Source organism: Salmo salar, chromosome ssa02, assembly GCF_905237065.1.
Source record: "Salmo salar chromosome ssa02, Ssal_v3.1, whole genome shotgun sequence".
In the NCBI taxonomy this organism is placed as follows: Eukaryota; Metazoa; Chordata; class Actinopteri; order Salmoniformes; family Salmonidae; genus Salmo; species Salmo salar.
In genome coordinates, this window is record NC_059443.1 from 24,855,548 (window position 1) to 24,871,536 (window position 15,989).

Here is a 15,989-nt window from a genome sequence, read left to right on the forward strand (position 1 = left end):
AAGTTGGCCTTAGAAGAGTGACTTGAGTAAAGTATTTGTCATCATTTAATTTGAGCAAATCACACGACTGCGAGGTTATGGGGAAGTGTTTGTGGAAGATGATTGGTTGGTAGATTAAGCAGATTGAACCAATCAATGCCTATGCACTGGGAGTTTCTCCCGGTCTTTCTGTATTGGCTAACAAAGGCCAAGTTTGACTCGTTGATCCACCAGACTCTTTGAGCATTTGGGCAGAAGTTTCTGGAACAAGATCACGCTTGTCATAAAGAGGCAATTTTCCTATTCCCCAAAGACACCTCTGTCCTTCTGGCTACATGATTCTGAACAAGTCTGATCTACTGAATTGCTTGTGTTCAACACAGATCCATTTAGAAGTCTGAACCCGCCATGATGTTTCTTTATAGTCGAGAAACTACATCCTATCTTACATATAATTGAGATAAAACCATCATCCTATGGATCCTAGACATGGTGCTTCTATAATAAGGATGAACATTCCAGTGTGTAGGCAACAAAGCACTGGCAGAAAAATATCTAGCCTACCACGAGTTGGAAAGTCACAAAAATGAAATTTCCACCTTATCACATGATAACATTCATCATTAGTTGAAAACCATGACTGATGGGTCATTTAAAAAAGGGTCAATCTTTGACTTCTAGGAAAAAATTAATTTCTTTCAACTTTAATGGCACAAAAGTAACATTTAAATCAGGGCCAATGCATTTGTTTACGTTTGGTAGGCAATAAAGGAAGCAACAGTACCATTTGAAAAGGCTAATTTACATCACAATGCTACGTGTGGCTTGCATTGGAATCACTGGACTTTGCAGTGTCCTAAGGAAAAACATGATCATGTGTTAACAGACTGGCAGCATAAATCATCGAGAGCAGTGGTTCCCAATCTTTTTCGGTTACTGTACCACCAACTGAATTTTGCTCAGCCCAGACAACCCCTGAAGTGCCCCCCATGTGCATTTTACCAGTAGGCCTATGGTCTCATGAGTCTCCTCAAGTACCCCCTGTGGATAGGCTAAGTACGAGAGGCTGCCTGGATCTTTAATTTAAAGACCCTTGCTCCCTTCGGTCTCAACGTAGACTTTGATCTGAAGCCATTCTTGTGACTTTGCCATTGTAATTGTTTGTAAGCTTGTGTAGTCTAAAATGTATCTATGATCGTATGCTATCCATTTGTTCTTTTGTATGTTCTTTGTATGCCATTTTTATATTTCAGAGTTAACCAATGATATTAGGCCACATTTGGCCATGATTACAGACACCTGTGTGTCTTCTGACACTATATAAACAAGTCATCTCGCAGTGTTTGTGATGATACCCTGATGAAGACAGCTTGGCTGTCGAAACGTTGGATATTACATTTTAGCATCTGAGCTCCTAGGGTGTGCGACTCTCCCTTATTTTCAAGTTTTCTACTCCGCTAGCCAGCACCTCGCCTTAATAGGTGTGCGTTTCTTTTTCTTCTAGATAGGCTAAGTACTCCCAGGGGTCCTAGTACCCCTCATTGGGAACCACTGATCTAGGTAGCAGAACCATTTTGTGAAATGAGAAACATGACCACAATATAGTGAAAAGATGATACATGAGAAAGCCTTTCAAAATGATACCAACATTCCTGGTCTGGTAGTTTGGGAACACCTCACCTTGACAGGTTTTCTGATCTTGAGAAAGACACCATGGTTGTAAAGGCTTGGCAATTGCAAATAAATAATCTCTTAAATTGTTTTAAAGTGAAATCCCAATGGAACTGCACATGTAAAAAAAAACTTTTCTAATTACTTTACAAAATGGACAGTCATTATTACCGCAGACCATCTTAACGGTTTGCATGTGTCCAAATCTATCTGCAAAAACATTACTGCCACTTTGTCTTTAGCAAATTGTGCTCGACTACTAGCTTCAATAATGCTCTCAGAGCATATTAAGGCATTATTCCCACACCATGGCATTTCCAGGGGTAATGTCAAAGGTTTAACTGAAGTAACCAAAACAATCTAAAACATTGATACAAAACAAACCTCAAATTCACATGATTGTAGAAAATACATTAAAAAAATCTCAGTAATTCCCAGTTCTTAAGACACCATCTCGATCTATGCAGCGCTACATCAATGTCATCCTACTCTGGTTCAGAATGGATGACCCACCCAACCCAAGAATCATACTGGTTGTAGTTCCTCAATTCATTGTTAATTTAAAAAAAATTTTTTTTTAACACTTGTTAAACTGCTCCATCATCAAGGAAAGAATCCTAACTTCAGACGTGCACGTAACTCGGACTTCCGTAAATCATGAATTGAGGTCTGCATAACAGCGCAACAATATATGGTATGTGCATCGATCTCAAGTTAGGGTTCGGACCTCCGGATAAATACCATGCATAGTTTCCATTATCCAAGGTTATCGGACCCATGAGAACTCTGGTGCTTCAGAAACTTCTGCAAGGAGGAAAAAGTCTCTGTACACTCAGTGCATTCATACAGCACCTCTGCTGGACCAATTTTTTCACCATTCCCACCCTTGACATCGTCAATGTCCCCATGACCCACTAAATCCTTTACATTGTCTTGGTCAGAGTCCAGGTCTGGATTGGAGTCAGCAGTGGGAGATGCCTGTCCTTCCATGTCCGTTTCCCCCCTTGACTGACTTGAGTGAATCTCAAGATGGCGTCCTAGAGCAGAAGAACTCCGGAAGCGACTTGGACAGTGAGGGCACATAACCATTTCACTACCCGGTTCCCTTTTGTGGTACCGCAAATGCCGTTGGTACACACACAGCAGCCCAAACTTTTTCCCACATTCGTCACACTTGTAGTTCCTCCGTACCTTAGGAGCAGCGGACACTTCTCCAGTAGATGTGGTTTGCTGATCTTCACCATTGTCACTGTCCAAATCTGCAACACCGTCTAAAGACTTCTTGGGTTTTATTTCAGATGACGCATTCTGTTCCAACACATCAGAATTCAATTGGGAACCGCCATCTGGCTTAGAATGCAATGCCAAGTACTTAAGACTTGGCTTCTTCTCTAATTCAGGTTTGTGATACATGGCTATATGCCTCCGGACATCACAGCGTTGTGGAAAATGTTTCCCACAGAGAACACAAGTGTGAAGAGTTCCCTTGTGGGATCTATTGTGCCGAGACAGACTACTAGAGTGACTGAATACACGGTGGCAGTGTTTGCATGGATGTAATTTTGTCCCAGAGCCTTTTTTATAAAGAGGCGGCCTTCCTAGCTTCCTTGCAGGTGCTTTTGTTACGATGCACTCAATGCGAGTATACCTTTGCCACTTTTTTACAACTCTTTGTGACTCTGAATCCTTATTTAACTTGTCAATTTCTTCCTGTGTTTGATGGGTAAGATGATGCTCCTTCAAGTCTGTTAACTGCTGGAAGCGATCTCCACATAAACCACAGCGGTATGGTCTGAAAGAGGATGGTGTTTTGGAATCAGATTTGCCATTGTGGGTCTTCACATCAACAGTTGCGTCACTGCTGTACTGTTTGGTCACATCGGTAGTAGGGGTGCCGCTGCTGTACTGTTTGGTCACATCAGTAGGGGTGCTGTCGCTGTACTCTATGGTATGTGATAGCTCATCTTTCTGAGACTGTTGCTCGATTTTGGATGAAGAGTTCACAGATAATGGTTTGTCTTTGGAATGACTGAGTAAGTGGCTCTGCAAGTCAGAGAGCCAGAAAAAACATAGATTACACTTCTTACAGGGATATGTTTTCTGTATTATGTTCTCTTGACCATTGTCTGACTTCCCCATTTGTTTGAGCCCCAGCGATCCATGCTGCTCTTTTTGATGAGCATACAGGGTCTCTTGTTTCAGAAAGCGTTTTCCACACTGACCACAGCAGTAAAATATTTCATGGGCATGTTCTTGGAGATGTTCCCTTAGCCTCTCTTTATCTGTGAAGATCTTACAACACAAGGTGCACTTATAACCTTGCTCTAAATTCCGATACTGTTGATGGCGTTGTAAACTCAGCTGGTTGTTAAACGATTTTCCACATGTTTCGCATCGGTACAGTTTTAGAGGAGAGACACTGCGGCACTGGAGGTGAGATACTGTGTTAACACGTAGATCAGTTTTTGCTGGCTTAGTTGTAAGTACAATGGTCTTTGAATTCTGATAAGGTGAAGGAGTTGAAGATGGCTGTTTGACAGAAGAAGGGTTGTTTGATGGTCCAGATCTGTCAACCACTATGAAAGTTCCATTTTCATGGAGAGCATACTCACGGGGAACTTGAAACCCATTGGGCAAACTGTCAAGGGAAAATGAATCTGTTCGTTCATGAGTCCTGAGTCGTTCATGAACAGTAATGTGTTTAACCAAGTCAAGGTAGCGCCTGAAGCCATCCCCACATTCTGTGCAGATGAAGGCATCAACATCTGGTTCAGCGGAGCTTACGTAATCCATTAGGGTGTGTTCAATGATCAAAGTTCAATGTTAAACATGGTTAGTTCCATTCTTCATGAGCACCTTGTTTTGTAGAACTCTTCCTTTGTCTGGTCAACAACTGAAAGAGAAAAAAATAAGTTACGACTTTACCAAACATATGGGGTGCTGGTCCTGACTAACTATAACAGTTTTATTACAACACCATGAGTAGGAACAAAAATGATTGGATGCTACAAATTTCTAAGCCTCTCCTGCGCCGCAAAGCCTCTCCTGCGCCGCAAAGCCTCTCCTGCGCCGCAAAGCCTCTCCTGCGCCGCAAAGCCTCTCCTGCGCCGCAAAGCCTCTCCTATATCGGCTTTCAATTCGGTTAAAAAGGCTGACACTTTTTGAAACAAAGGAATTCAGTCTCATTCAAATTAGATGGAGACAATTGACACACCTGTATTGTCCGGATACTAGCTCCTCCTATTATCAAAACAGCCTAAAAAGAGCAGTCAAACAGTTACCTTGATCGAAACCTTACTTTGCTTCCAATACCCTCAGGTCAACCATTTTGAGAAGCTTTCTTCACACCCAGTAAGGATGGATGAGTGATCAAGTTTTATGTGACAGTAACTATCAAACACATTTCAGAGATTGGTAGGAAATGGACACGCTAATGATTAAAATTATGCTCCTTTTTAACCCAGTCTGACGCAAAACATGAAAGTCCACTTTTTGTAGTAAAAAATGTCATCCAACGGGTTTCCCCATGACAAAAGTGAATGGTACGCACACCCTCAATCTTTTAAGCATTTAGACTTGTGCTTTACAGCGTCTTCAAGGCGGCTTTACACAGTGAAGTATACGGGACACTTATGGCGTACACAGAGTAAAAAAATTCAGCAGGTCCATGACAACATTCATGTCCCTTGAGTGTGGCAAATGTGCACATCCATTTTGGCTGCATGTCACTTCTATCGTTCACTTCCCGAGATATTTCCATAGACCATCTCTCACACTACATAGCTAGCAGCTTGGTGCCTGGCTGTTTTTTTTACAAAATAAATAAATATAAATAAAACAATGTAATATTATATATATTATATATATAAATAACATTGTTAAAAGTTCCACAAATGGCCTAACTATTAGAGTGGAGCACAGCAACATGTGGTATCCAGACATTAGGCTACGTTAAAATTGCTGGGCTTTATTGCATACGAGTACAATCATTTAACATCAACCTTAGCTTAGTACCCGCTCTAGGAATAATGCAGATCATATTTTTACAGATGGAAGATGTTAGCAATGACAGATTACCAATGCATATACACTAGCTACTCTTGAGGAAAATGCAGCTTCCCATAGGCCTATTTGTGTCTGAGACATATCCAAATTAGCTAACCAACTAAATTTCGTAAAAATCACTTGACAAAAGTGAGGAGAACCATGGAGTACGTTTACATGCACACTAATAATTTGGGCTGTGACGATACCACTACTGCAATATTTTTTCCATGGCAAAAATGAAGACACGAAGCAGACCAAACTCTTTGGTCCTTTAAAAACATGATGTATGTGAAATATTGTGTGCTATAGCTTGGAAAATAAATAAATGTGACTCAATGACAACATAATCATGCTTGTTTCCGACATTAGGGCTGATTTCCTAAAGAAATTAAATATGCTTCGTGTTTATTTCCTTGTCACGTTACTAATGAGTATTGCAATACTGGTATCGTCCCGGAACTACTAATAACTTAATATTAAACTGATTATGGCAATACTCAGTTTTGCATTAGTCATGTAAACACTTTCCTCTGATTATCTTAAATTAGCGTAAGGTCCTAAGCAAAGTAAGCATAAACTGTTAAAACACCTAGTTCTTCATAGAAATTGACTTATTTTTGCAGAAGGGTGAGCTCTTTACATAGGATTATAGCTATAACTTGCCTTAGTGCGTTACAGCAAGACTGGACAATATCAGCCAACGCAACTAAACCTGTCAGAGAGGAGAGTGAACTACTGTGAACTAACTGTTACTGCGTCTACGGTGAGTGCTGAATAGATAGAAGCTTGCCAGCTCAATAAAGTGCCAAAAATGCACACCAGCCATATACTGTTACTTGAAGTGCCATGGAAGGGTGTTGGGTATCGTGACAAACAACGGATGTAAAGCAAGTGCCGTTCTGAGAACGTTAAACTCTGGTAACCTCACAGACCTTTAGTGAAACCCATGAAAACTGGTGTGTTATACAGTGCATTCGGAAAGTATTCAGACCTTCACTTTTTCAAAATTTTGTTACGTTACAGCCTTATTTGAAAATTTCTTACATTACTTTTTCCCACTCAATCTACACACAATACCCCCTAAATAAAAAGCAAAAACAAGTTTAGAAATGTTGGCAAATGTATTAAAAATAAACTGAAATATCACATTTACATAAGTATTCAGACCCTTTACTCAATACTTTGTTGAAGCACCTTTGGCAGCGATTACAACCTCGAGTCTTCTTGGGTATGATGCCTCAAGCTTGGCACACCGGTATTTGGGGATTTTTGCCTCAATCCTGACTAGTCTCCCAGTCCCTGCCGCTGAAAAACATCCCCAAAACATGATGCTGCCACCACCATGCTTCACCATAAGGATGGTGCCAGGTTTCCTCCAGACGTGACGCTTGGCATTCAGGCCAAAGAGTTCAATCTTGGTTTCATCAGAACAGAGAATCCTGTTTCTCATGTCTGAGAGTCCTTTAGGTGCCTTTATGCAAACTCCAAGTGGGCTGTCATGTGCCTTTTACTGAGGAGTGGCTTCCGTCTGGCCACTCTACCATGAAGGCCTGATTGGTGGAGTGCTGCAGAGATGAGAGAACCTTCCAAAAGGACAACCATCTCCAAGAGGAACTCTGGAGCGCTCTCTGAGTGACCATCGGGTTCTTGGCCATCTCCAATCAAGTTGTAGAAACATCAAGGATTATCAATGGAATCAGGATGCACCTGAGCTCAATTTTGAGTCTCATAGTAAAGGGTCTGAATACTTATATAAATAAGGTAACTGTTTGGATTTTTTTATAAATTTGCAAACATTTCTAAAAACCTGTTTTCGCTTTGTCATTATGGGGTATTGTGTGTAGATTTACATTTCATTTGTATCCATTTTAGAATAAGGAAGGTTGTAACGTAACGAAATATGGAAAAGGGAAGGGGTCTGAATACTTTCAGAATGCACTGTATTTCATCTTTGCGAAGGGTATTCCTCAAGCTCTGTCATTCAAATGTTTTCATAGGTACAAACGATATAGCATGTTACAAAGTAGCGCGTCGTAGCTAAGTTTTAATGTATGGGTTGACACTTGTCAGAGACTGGTTCATATTCACGTTTCGCCACCCACATTTCCATGACGAGTGCTAGCCAGCTAACTAGCTGCGTGAGAGTACTTGACACCGTTCACTGAGGATTAGTGCCACCTGGTATCCTTGGGACATCCCTACGCTAAATCCTACCCATAACCCCTGACCTAACTCGAAACGTATCTGCTTATCTTAATCGGCGTACGGTCAAAATCGAAGCATGCATCAACCAAATTAAACACCTGGTTTTCTGAGCAATCTTTCGATTTATTAAGACGTGTAAACAGCTTAAATCGGCTTTCCAGCTGTGTACTTGATCCGAATCAAATAGGCGTTTGGAAAAATGAACACTGTCACGGTGCTAGGACGTTTATTTTTATTAGCAATTTTCTGCATTTATTTAAGTCCCATCAAGTAGCTTGATTTCAAATGTGTCCATGTAAACAGGATTTGAGAAATGCATTGTTTTAAAACAAAACTATTATATTAATCTGACTATCCACAATAATCATATTGTGTGCACGTAACCGTGCTCATTTAAGTTTTTCCTTTCAATTGACAATTACCAGAATTTAGTGTCTACAGCCCTACAATCGATGAAAACATTTTTAAATACCAAAACATAGAAAACTTGTCCTGTCCGTTGTTTTCCAACTGGCTAGCATGATGCAGCTCAGTCTTCAGAGGCACATTTTTTGCTGGAATCTCTGCAGTTTACCCTCCTTTCCCCTGAATAAACATTTCCCCCCCCAAAAATACTTTTGCCTTTCTGGTGCTCCTAAATGTTATATGGTGCTTACATTAAATGTTGTTTTCAAAAAAATATATAATCAGCTTTCTGAGGTACCTTTGTAGAGCTGTTTTATGCACAATACTTACAGAATTTTTTATTTATTTTTATTCCAGCTATAATAATAAAAACGTTGGCAGATATATTGGTTATGGTGAACATTTCCAAACTAAAAGCAGATCCAAACATCTCATATCAGTCAGGTTCTACAAAATGGCTAACTTTACAGTTCATGAAAACTTTTGTACAGTTATGAAAAATAAGTCAGTAACAGTTGAAAACGTTAGATGTCAGATAATTTTTAAAAACATGCAACTTACCTACTTAAATCAGCTAGCTAGCTATCCATACTAAAAAATACACCAGAAGTGTCCATTTTGAATAAGTTGTCTAGCTAACGTAGCTACATGAACTGTATTCTTATCTAAACGGGGTTAGCTAGCTAGATACCCTTCACAACCCTCTATGACCAAATATATTTTTATATATTAAATATATATATATATTATTTATTTTTTTGGTATATAACATTTCACTAGATACCCTTATGACAGTCTGGCCAATGGCCACACATGCAGAGAATAGCCAGAGTTAAAGCATCGTGACAGCTGTCTTGATAACAACAAAATGTCGGGCTGTGGCTTGCCTCAAACTCTACAAAAGCTATTTAGCGAACTACGTTGTTAGAGAAAAAAACAACAATGTATTTAAACGAAATGCGGACATGTGTGTGAAATGCATTGTATCTGGCTTGTAACAACCGGTTGACAGTGGCAAGATAGCTAGCTCGCTCAATTCTTCGCTTTTGTATGCGCAATGATGCCACCGCTAGAACTACGTTAACTAACGTAGATTGCGCGAGGCCTATCTGACCGTTCATAAAGCTAGCTAGCTAACAAGGTTAGGTACCACTTGTATCGGATCGAACTCTGGAATGTACTTACCACATTTCTAAAGTCCGATTAGGTTAGACTTTCTCTGCCCATTCTTTATATCGCTCCACTTATGTTACATTGTGAATCGTGTTGTATCCACCCGGTTCCCCACTAGTTAGCCCCATTTTTTTCTACATAGTAATTATAAGAATCAGGGGAGGAGAAAGGGGCGGAGATCGTCGCCTATTCGTCTTCTTCTTCTTCTTCTTCTTCTTTGGTATTATGGCGGTCCGCAAACAAATATTATAGGCGAATGCCGCCACCTACTGTATTGGCTGTGTATCACCCTTCTATTCTGTAGAATGAATGTATTACCTTTGTGAAAAATTGCCCTACAAACTAACCCTGCACCCATTCAAACCTCACCACTATTCCACTATATTGGCCCTATCTGATCCTACATGGGGGCCAGCAGACTGGGAGGACAGGACACTATCGTTCCTCTGCAGTAAAATCTTGTACACCCAAGTGCTTCTCAGCAGCTGCCACCAGAACATCTATCCTCTGTAATTTACATTCCATTCCTGCGGTACAATTGACAACCATGGCCCTGAATTCCCCCAAAAATCTACCTTACATGTAATTCCTATCACTCTCTATTGGCCTCGGCCTACTCACAGGGATCCATCTTCTTCTATTACTCTCTTCGCAGCCTCAGCATACAACACCTGCACTACTCTGATGCTGGCAATCTCAAACTGCCTTTCTTTCACCGGGCACCTCTGATCTCCAGCACCATTGGTACCTCTACAGTTTACACACACAACTTTTTCCACCAATACTACAGATTCCTTTGTCTCATGTCCTCCTGCACACTTCGCACATCGAGGAATCTCCCTCCTACACAGTGCTGCTACATGATAATAAGCTTGATACCTAAAACACCGTAATGGATTTTGAACAAAAGCTAACATGACACATCCTAACTCTGCATCAAAACTCAGAAGTACAGACAGTGTCTTCTTTGTTTCACCACATTCTCCACCGGGTCTGCGTCGCACCAAACACATCTTCAACTTCAGTTGATCCACATAACGCTTAACGCCACTCCAGTTATCACTCCTTTTAATGGCGCCCTGCTCCGGAGACGAAAACAAGTAACAGTTCTTGTACCCAGTCGTGTGGTGCAGATCGCACACTCCCTCTGGAAGGCAGAAACGCAAAAAATCTGCACGATTCCACTTTGAGTCACTTAAACCGACCTAACATTCCCCAACCTCTTTACCACCCAATCTGACACCACATATGGATCTGTCAGAAGGCAAGGATCCATTCTCTCCAAAAATATCACTCCCACTGGGCCAGAATCTTCTTTGTCATAATCACAATGAGGATCAAACTCTACATTCTTCACCGCACCTGCCACCGCAGTTAATTCATCCTCACACTGGTCACATTCAATTTCCTTCTGTAGCTCTTCCAAAAGTTCTGTGTGATCCACCTTTCCATGTTCATTCAAAACATGTTCCACTTTTCTCCTTTTTTAATGTCCGCCATGTTCTCCTTCATCAGATCTTCCAGATGGCTTGTGCATGCCCCCATTCCATATTTACTTATAATACACTACTGTGTATATACAAAAGTCTGTGGACACCCCTTGAAATGAGTAGATTCTGCTATTTCAGGCACACCCGTTGCTGAAAGGTGTATTAAATCGAGCACACAGCCATGCAATCTCAATAGACAAACATTGGCAGTAGAATGGCCTTAGTGACTTTCAACATGGCACCATCATAGTATGCCACCTTTCCAACAAGTTAGTTTGTCAAATTTCTGCCCCTGTTAACTGTAAGTGCTGTTATTGTAAAGTTGAAACGTCTAGGAGCAACAACGGCTTAGCCGCAAAGTGGTAGGCCACACAAGCTCACAGAACGAGACTGCTGAGTGCTGAAGCGTGTAACGTGTAAACATTGTCTGTCCTCAGTTAAAACACTCACTACCGACTTCCAAACTGCCTCTGGAAGCAACATCAGCACAAGAACTGTTCATCGGGAGCTTCATTAAATGGGATTCCATGGCCGACAATCTGCACTCAAGCCTAATATCACCATGCGCAATGCCAAGCGTCGGCTGGAGTTGTGTAAAGCTCGCCACCATTGGACTCTGGAGCAGTAGCAACGCGTTCTCTGGAGTGATGAATAACGCTTCACCATCTGGCAGTCCAACGGACAAATCTGGGCTGCCAGGAGAACGCTACCAGCCCGAATACATAGTGTCAACTGTAAAGTTTGGTGGTGGAGAAATAATGGTCTGGGGCTGTTTTTCATGGTTCTGGCTAGGCCCCTTAGTTCCAGTGAAGGGAAATCTTAATGCTACAGCATACAAAGACATTTTAGACGATTCCCCGCAGCAATGTTTCAACATCTAGTGGAAAGCCTATCCAGATGAGTGGAGTCTGATATAGCAGCAAAGTGACGACCAACTCCATAATAATGCCCATGATTTTGGAATGAGATGTTCGACGAGCAGGTGTCCACATACTTTTGTAGTGTATGTTCCACTTTTCTAAATGTTTTCCTGTCCACCATCTTACACCCACCTCATGGCCACGCCATAAGCTATTATTTTACCAGTCTCAGTCTTGTAAACTCGTACACTGTGGCTGGGCTGACCACTACTCTTGTGATACATTGTGGCCAAAATATCAGTTATAGCCTTCACCCTACTGAAGCAGAAATATAGCTAGGTTGACTGAAGTTATAAAAACAGGCTACCTTGAAGGACACCATCATATTTTGCCTGTAGCAAGTTGAACTTCTACAAAATGTGAATGGATTAAAGAGTTGATAAAATCAAGTTAAATTCAGTTATGATTAAGGTGTTGATGATGATGGTGGTGGTGATGATGATCATCATCATCATCATGAAAACATTTACTGTTCTAATGCTGCAATGCATGAAGTTCAATTGGCCTAGAAATGGTTGGGGGAAAAAAGGTTTAAACCCAGTTGAAATGAGAGGGGGAATCAAATTGTTAATTGCTTCCTCCCTCATTGATCTAATGCCATTGGACAGGTCAAAGCAATACAGTATGAATTGATATACAATCTGTAAATTAAAAAACATGTCAGGGATAATCCTAAATAGACAGGGATGGATTTTCGACACAAGGCAAAGAGGATTTATTTTCAAAATTACGTTTCTATTTATTCTAACTGTGACAGAGCTTTGCTGCTACCAAGTGCTGCCTTCAGGAGATTTCTGGAAAATAGAAATGAATAAGTAGTCATCTATTCAACCATTTAATAACATCATACATACATAGAAAAGTATACAAATACAAACATAAACATCAAAGTATTAAGGAAAAACAACATTCCTTCAATAATAGACTATAGAAGTTTAAACCACAGATAATAGTCACCTTGTTATTATATTAGCCTCATTTTTTACAAAAACAAGCATGTACAAAAAGTGGCTTTGAATGAAAAGACAGACAATTTATATATTCAGCTTGAACAATGTGTATCATACAAATTATTCTGATCTTATCCAGTATTTTATTAACAGTCTACCCCACTTTCAACATTCTCATTAGTAATTGTATTGCTCATTCAAAAACAGTGCTGAAATGTGTCCACAGACCCCATCATTGTCTGAGACACAAAAGATTATTGAAATCAAACTTGTTGATTCGAATTCAGTCCTGGAGATTTACTTTGTTAAAACTGAGTACATGCTCAGCGTTCAAATTCTGAAATCCTGCCTTAAACTTTTCCTTAAACTAAGTCTCGAGCTGTTTGAAAACATTATTGAATTACCTTAATGACAAGGTCTTCTAATGTTTGTATTTTCTTTGCTTTAAAGGATATTATCATAAAGCCAAAGTCAAATTTCAAGATTGTGTGGTCAATAACGTTTTTCTCATTATAATATAAGACCCTATACCTCAGCATCAGAATAGGACTACTCCTTGCAACGGCTTGTGAGTCAAGAGTTTGTGTAGGTGTGGTTGGACCTTGACACTTCCTCAGTGAAGGCACTCTCCAGAACCGTCAGAATGGACTTGCGCAGCTTATCCTTGAAGTCCTGGCCCATGAACACGTACAGCAGGGGGTTCAGACAGCTGTTGAGGAAGGCCAGGCTGGTGGCTATGGGGACCCCGATGGTGGTGACGTGGTCTAATGTGTAGCTGAACTCTGCGGCCGCGTTGTTCACCATCTCGATCAGGGCCATGATGTGGTAGGGGGCCCAGCACAGGAAGAAAGCTGTGATGACAGCGGCGATGATCTTGAATGGCCGCCCGGAGTGGCTGGCCAGGTTGCAGTTCCTCTTGAGCCGGTGGATGATGATGGCGTAGCAAGTGACGATGATGGCGAAGGGCACCACGAAGCCCAATAGGAAGCGGGTGACGATCATGGCCTGATGGCGGAACACTTGCAGCTCTGCCACCTCCTTTGTGTCGTAGTCATCGGAGAAAGCAAAGTTGTTGAAGCAGTTGAGGATTTCTTCGTTCTTGTAGGACGCCCCGATATCCCGGAAGACAAAGTAGGGGGAGCTGAGGACCAGGGCCCACAGCCAGACACCCAGACTGATACAGGACGCCTTGCGTATGTTCCGATGGTTCTGGGCCCAGACAGGGAGCACCACGGACACACACCTGTCCACGCTGATGACCACCAGGATGTAGACACTGGCAAACATATTGAGGAAGCTGATCGTGGAGTTGAGCTTGCACATGAACTTGCCGAAAGGCCAGTGAAAGTCCATGGCCGTGTAGGATACGCTCAGAGGCAGGAATGCTGTGAAAAGGAAGTCGGCCACAGCCAGGTTGAGGAACCACACCGTGTTGACCGTCTTCTTCATCTTAAATCCCGTCACCCAGATGACAAGTCCATTTCCCAGAACCCCCAGCACGAAGGCCAGGCAGTAAACGATGAGGGACATGATGTTGAGGGACTGCCGGAGCTCTGCGTACTCGTCAGGGTAGTCCTCATAGTCGTCTGTCGAGTTGCCTGGCAATGAGTTGTTGTGAGACTGCTCTGTCCAGATGTCAGGATACAAAGGAGTTGTGGTTAAGGCCATCATTGTGTTTGAGAACCTGAGAGGGTAAAGAAAAATATATATATTTTCAGGGAAGATGACAGTTTGATAATATGCAGTAAATTAATTATGCGCAAAGTTGTCTAATCTGCATAAACCATTTAATATTTTCATATTTAGTATGTTGTTCTACTGTTAGGATAAATTACCTTCACCATTCTTCAGGCATGCTGCCTTACAATTGATTCCCCCACTACTTGCTGTTCTTATTTACATCCCCTAGAGTTCACTGACACACTTCAAATGTGCTGAGAATGCATGAATTTAGCAACAAATGTGTTGTGCAATAATGTGAAATTCTTAATTAAGGTATATCTCCTTAACTTGCCCTCACAAGCCACAAAGATAGAACATTTTGGAAACCACAAGATCATTATAAAACTGGAGAATGTGCACTCTATAGTTCGTTTTTTGGGGGGAGTAATTAAGGAAAAGGATTTGTTCAGAGTTTCACAGTACAGTAGCCTATCTTCTATACTATGGAATAGAACTGTGGAATGAGGAAGGAAGGTTTTTCATATAGAATGAAAATGTAATTCAGTTGATATTTCTCATCTAGTTGGATAATGAGTAATATGCCTATAAAATGCACTGCTTAAGTTAACAATTTATCCTGTACGAGTCATTTATTGATTTAGTATTGATTATTCAAATTTGTTAGGAATTATGGATTCATTCAGTTATTTTTTTATTACAGTTCATACCGTTATTATAGCATTTCTTCCCAATTGTTTGTTATTAATAAGTTAATGTTACCCTCAACTGGTATATCATGACCATAAGACATAAGCTACACATACAAATGATATGAATGTAACTGTTGCACGGTAGGCTATTTATTTGCAAAGTTTTTAAAACGGATGGTACAGAATTTCTATTGTTTTATTCGTTCATCAACTGTTGACGTAGAAGCCTACAAATACCAATGTAATATGATTACTCCAATGAATGGTGAAATGTTTTATAGACATACCTTGAATAACGTGTATATTCCAATCAGAACAGGCGAACGGAGTTGTCTCTTCAGCTTGAAGGACGTTGTCTGGCACGAAACCGCTACGACTACACTGCTGTAGTCAGGAGCGCAGACTGTGTAGTATCTTGAAGTGGTGACGTCAGTTCTTCATATGTTCAGCTGGAAGACAAAGTTGTAAGAGGCACTTTTCGAAGGAAAATATCCACATTCTGTGCAAGAAACACAGAATTCAACACGTAACAAATATACATTTTTACACAATGTTTGTTGGCTAAGTGTTTGTGTGTAGAGCAACGCATTGCTTACCCACAATGACAAAATTAACTGAAATGTTACACATTTAGTCATTTTAGCAGACGCTTTTATCCAGAGCGAATTACAGTAGTGAATGCATAGATTTCATACATTTTTTTCTCCGTACTGGTCTCCCGTGGGAATCGAACCCACAACCCTGGCGTTGCAAACACCATGCTCTACCAACTGAGCC

At 40.9% G+C, this 15,989-nt stretch overlaps 2 protein-coding genes across 2 annotated transcripts; both read right to left on the reverse strand.

Moving 5' to 3' along the window:
• Window positions 1-662: 662 nt before the first annotated feature.
• si:dkeyp-84f3.5 (zinc finger protein 2 homolog) lies at window positions 663-9,676 on the reverse strand. The gene is made up of 2 exons (XM_014156684.2): window positions 9,493-9,676; window positions 663-4,543 (listed from the first exon to the last, which is right to left on the reverse strand). The coding sequence occupies exon 2, from the start codon at window positions 4,441-4,443 to the stop codon at window positions 2,407-2,409; it is 2,037 nt and encodes a 678-aa protein (XP_014012159.2). The 5' UTR covers window positions 4,444-4,543; window positions 9,493-9,676; the 3' UTR covers window positions 663-2,406.
• Window positions 9,677-12,712: 3,036 nt separating this feature from the next.
• Window positions 12,713-15,656, reverse strand: fpr1 (formyl peptide receptor 1). The gene is made up of 2 exons (XM_014156674.2): window positions 15,500-15,656; window positions 12,713-14,524 (listed from the first exon to the last, which is right to left on the reverse strand). Exon 2 carries the CDS (start codon window positions 14,509-14,511, stop codon window positions 13,414-13,416), a length of 1,098 nt encoding a protein of 365 aa, XP_014012149.1. The 5' UTR covers window positions 14,512-14,524; window positions 15,500-15,656; the 3' UTR covers window positions 12,713-13,413.
• Window positions 15,657-15,989: the final 333 nt, after the last annotated feature.

Excerpts from the sequence above, each read along its gene's own strand:
- si:dkeyp-84f3.5 (XM_014156684.2), bottom strand. The coding sequence starts at position 4,443 with ATGGATTACGTAAGCTCCGCTGAACCAGATGTTGATGCCTTCATCTGC.
- fpr1 (XM_014156674.2), bottom strand. The coding sequence starts at position 14,511 with ATGATGGCCTTAACCACAACTCCTTTGTATCCTGACATCTGGACAGAG.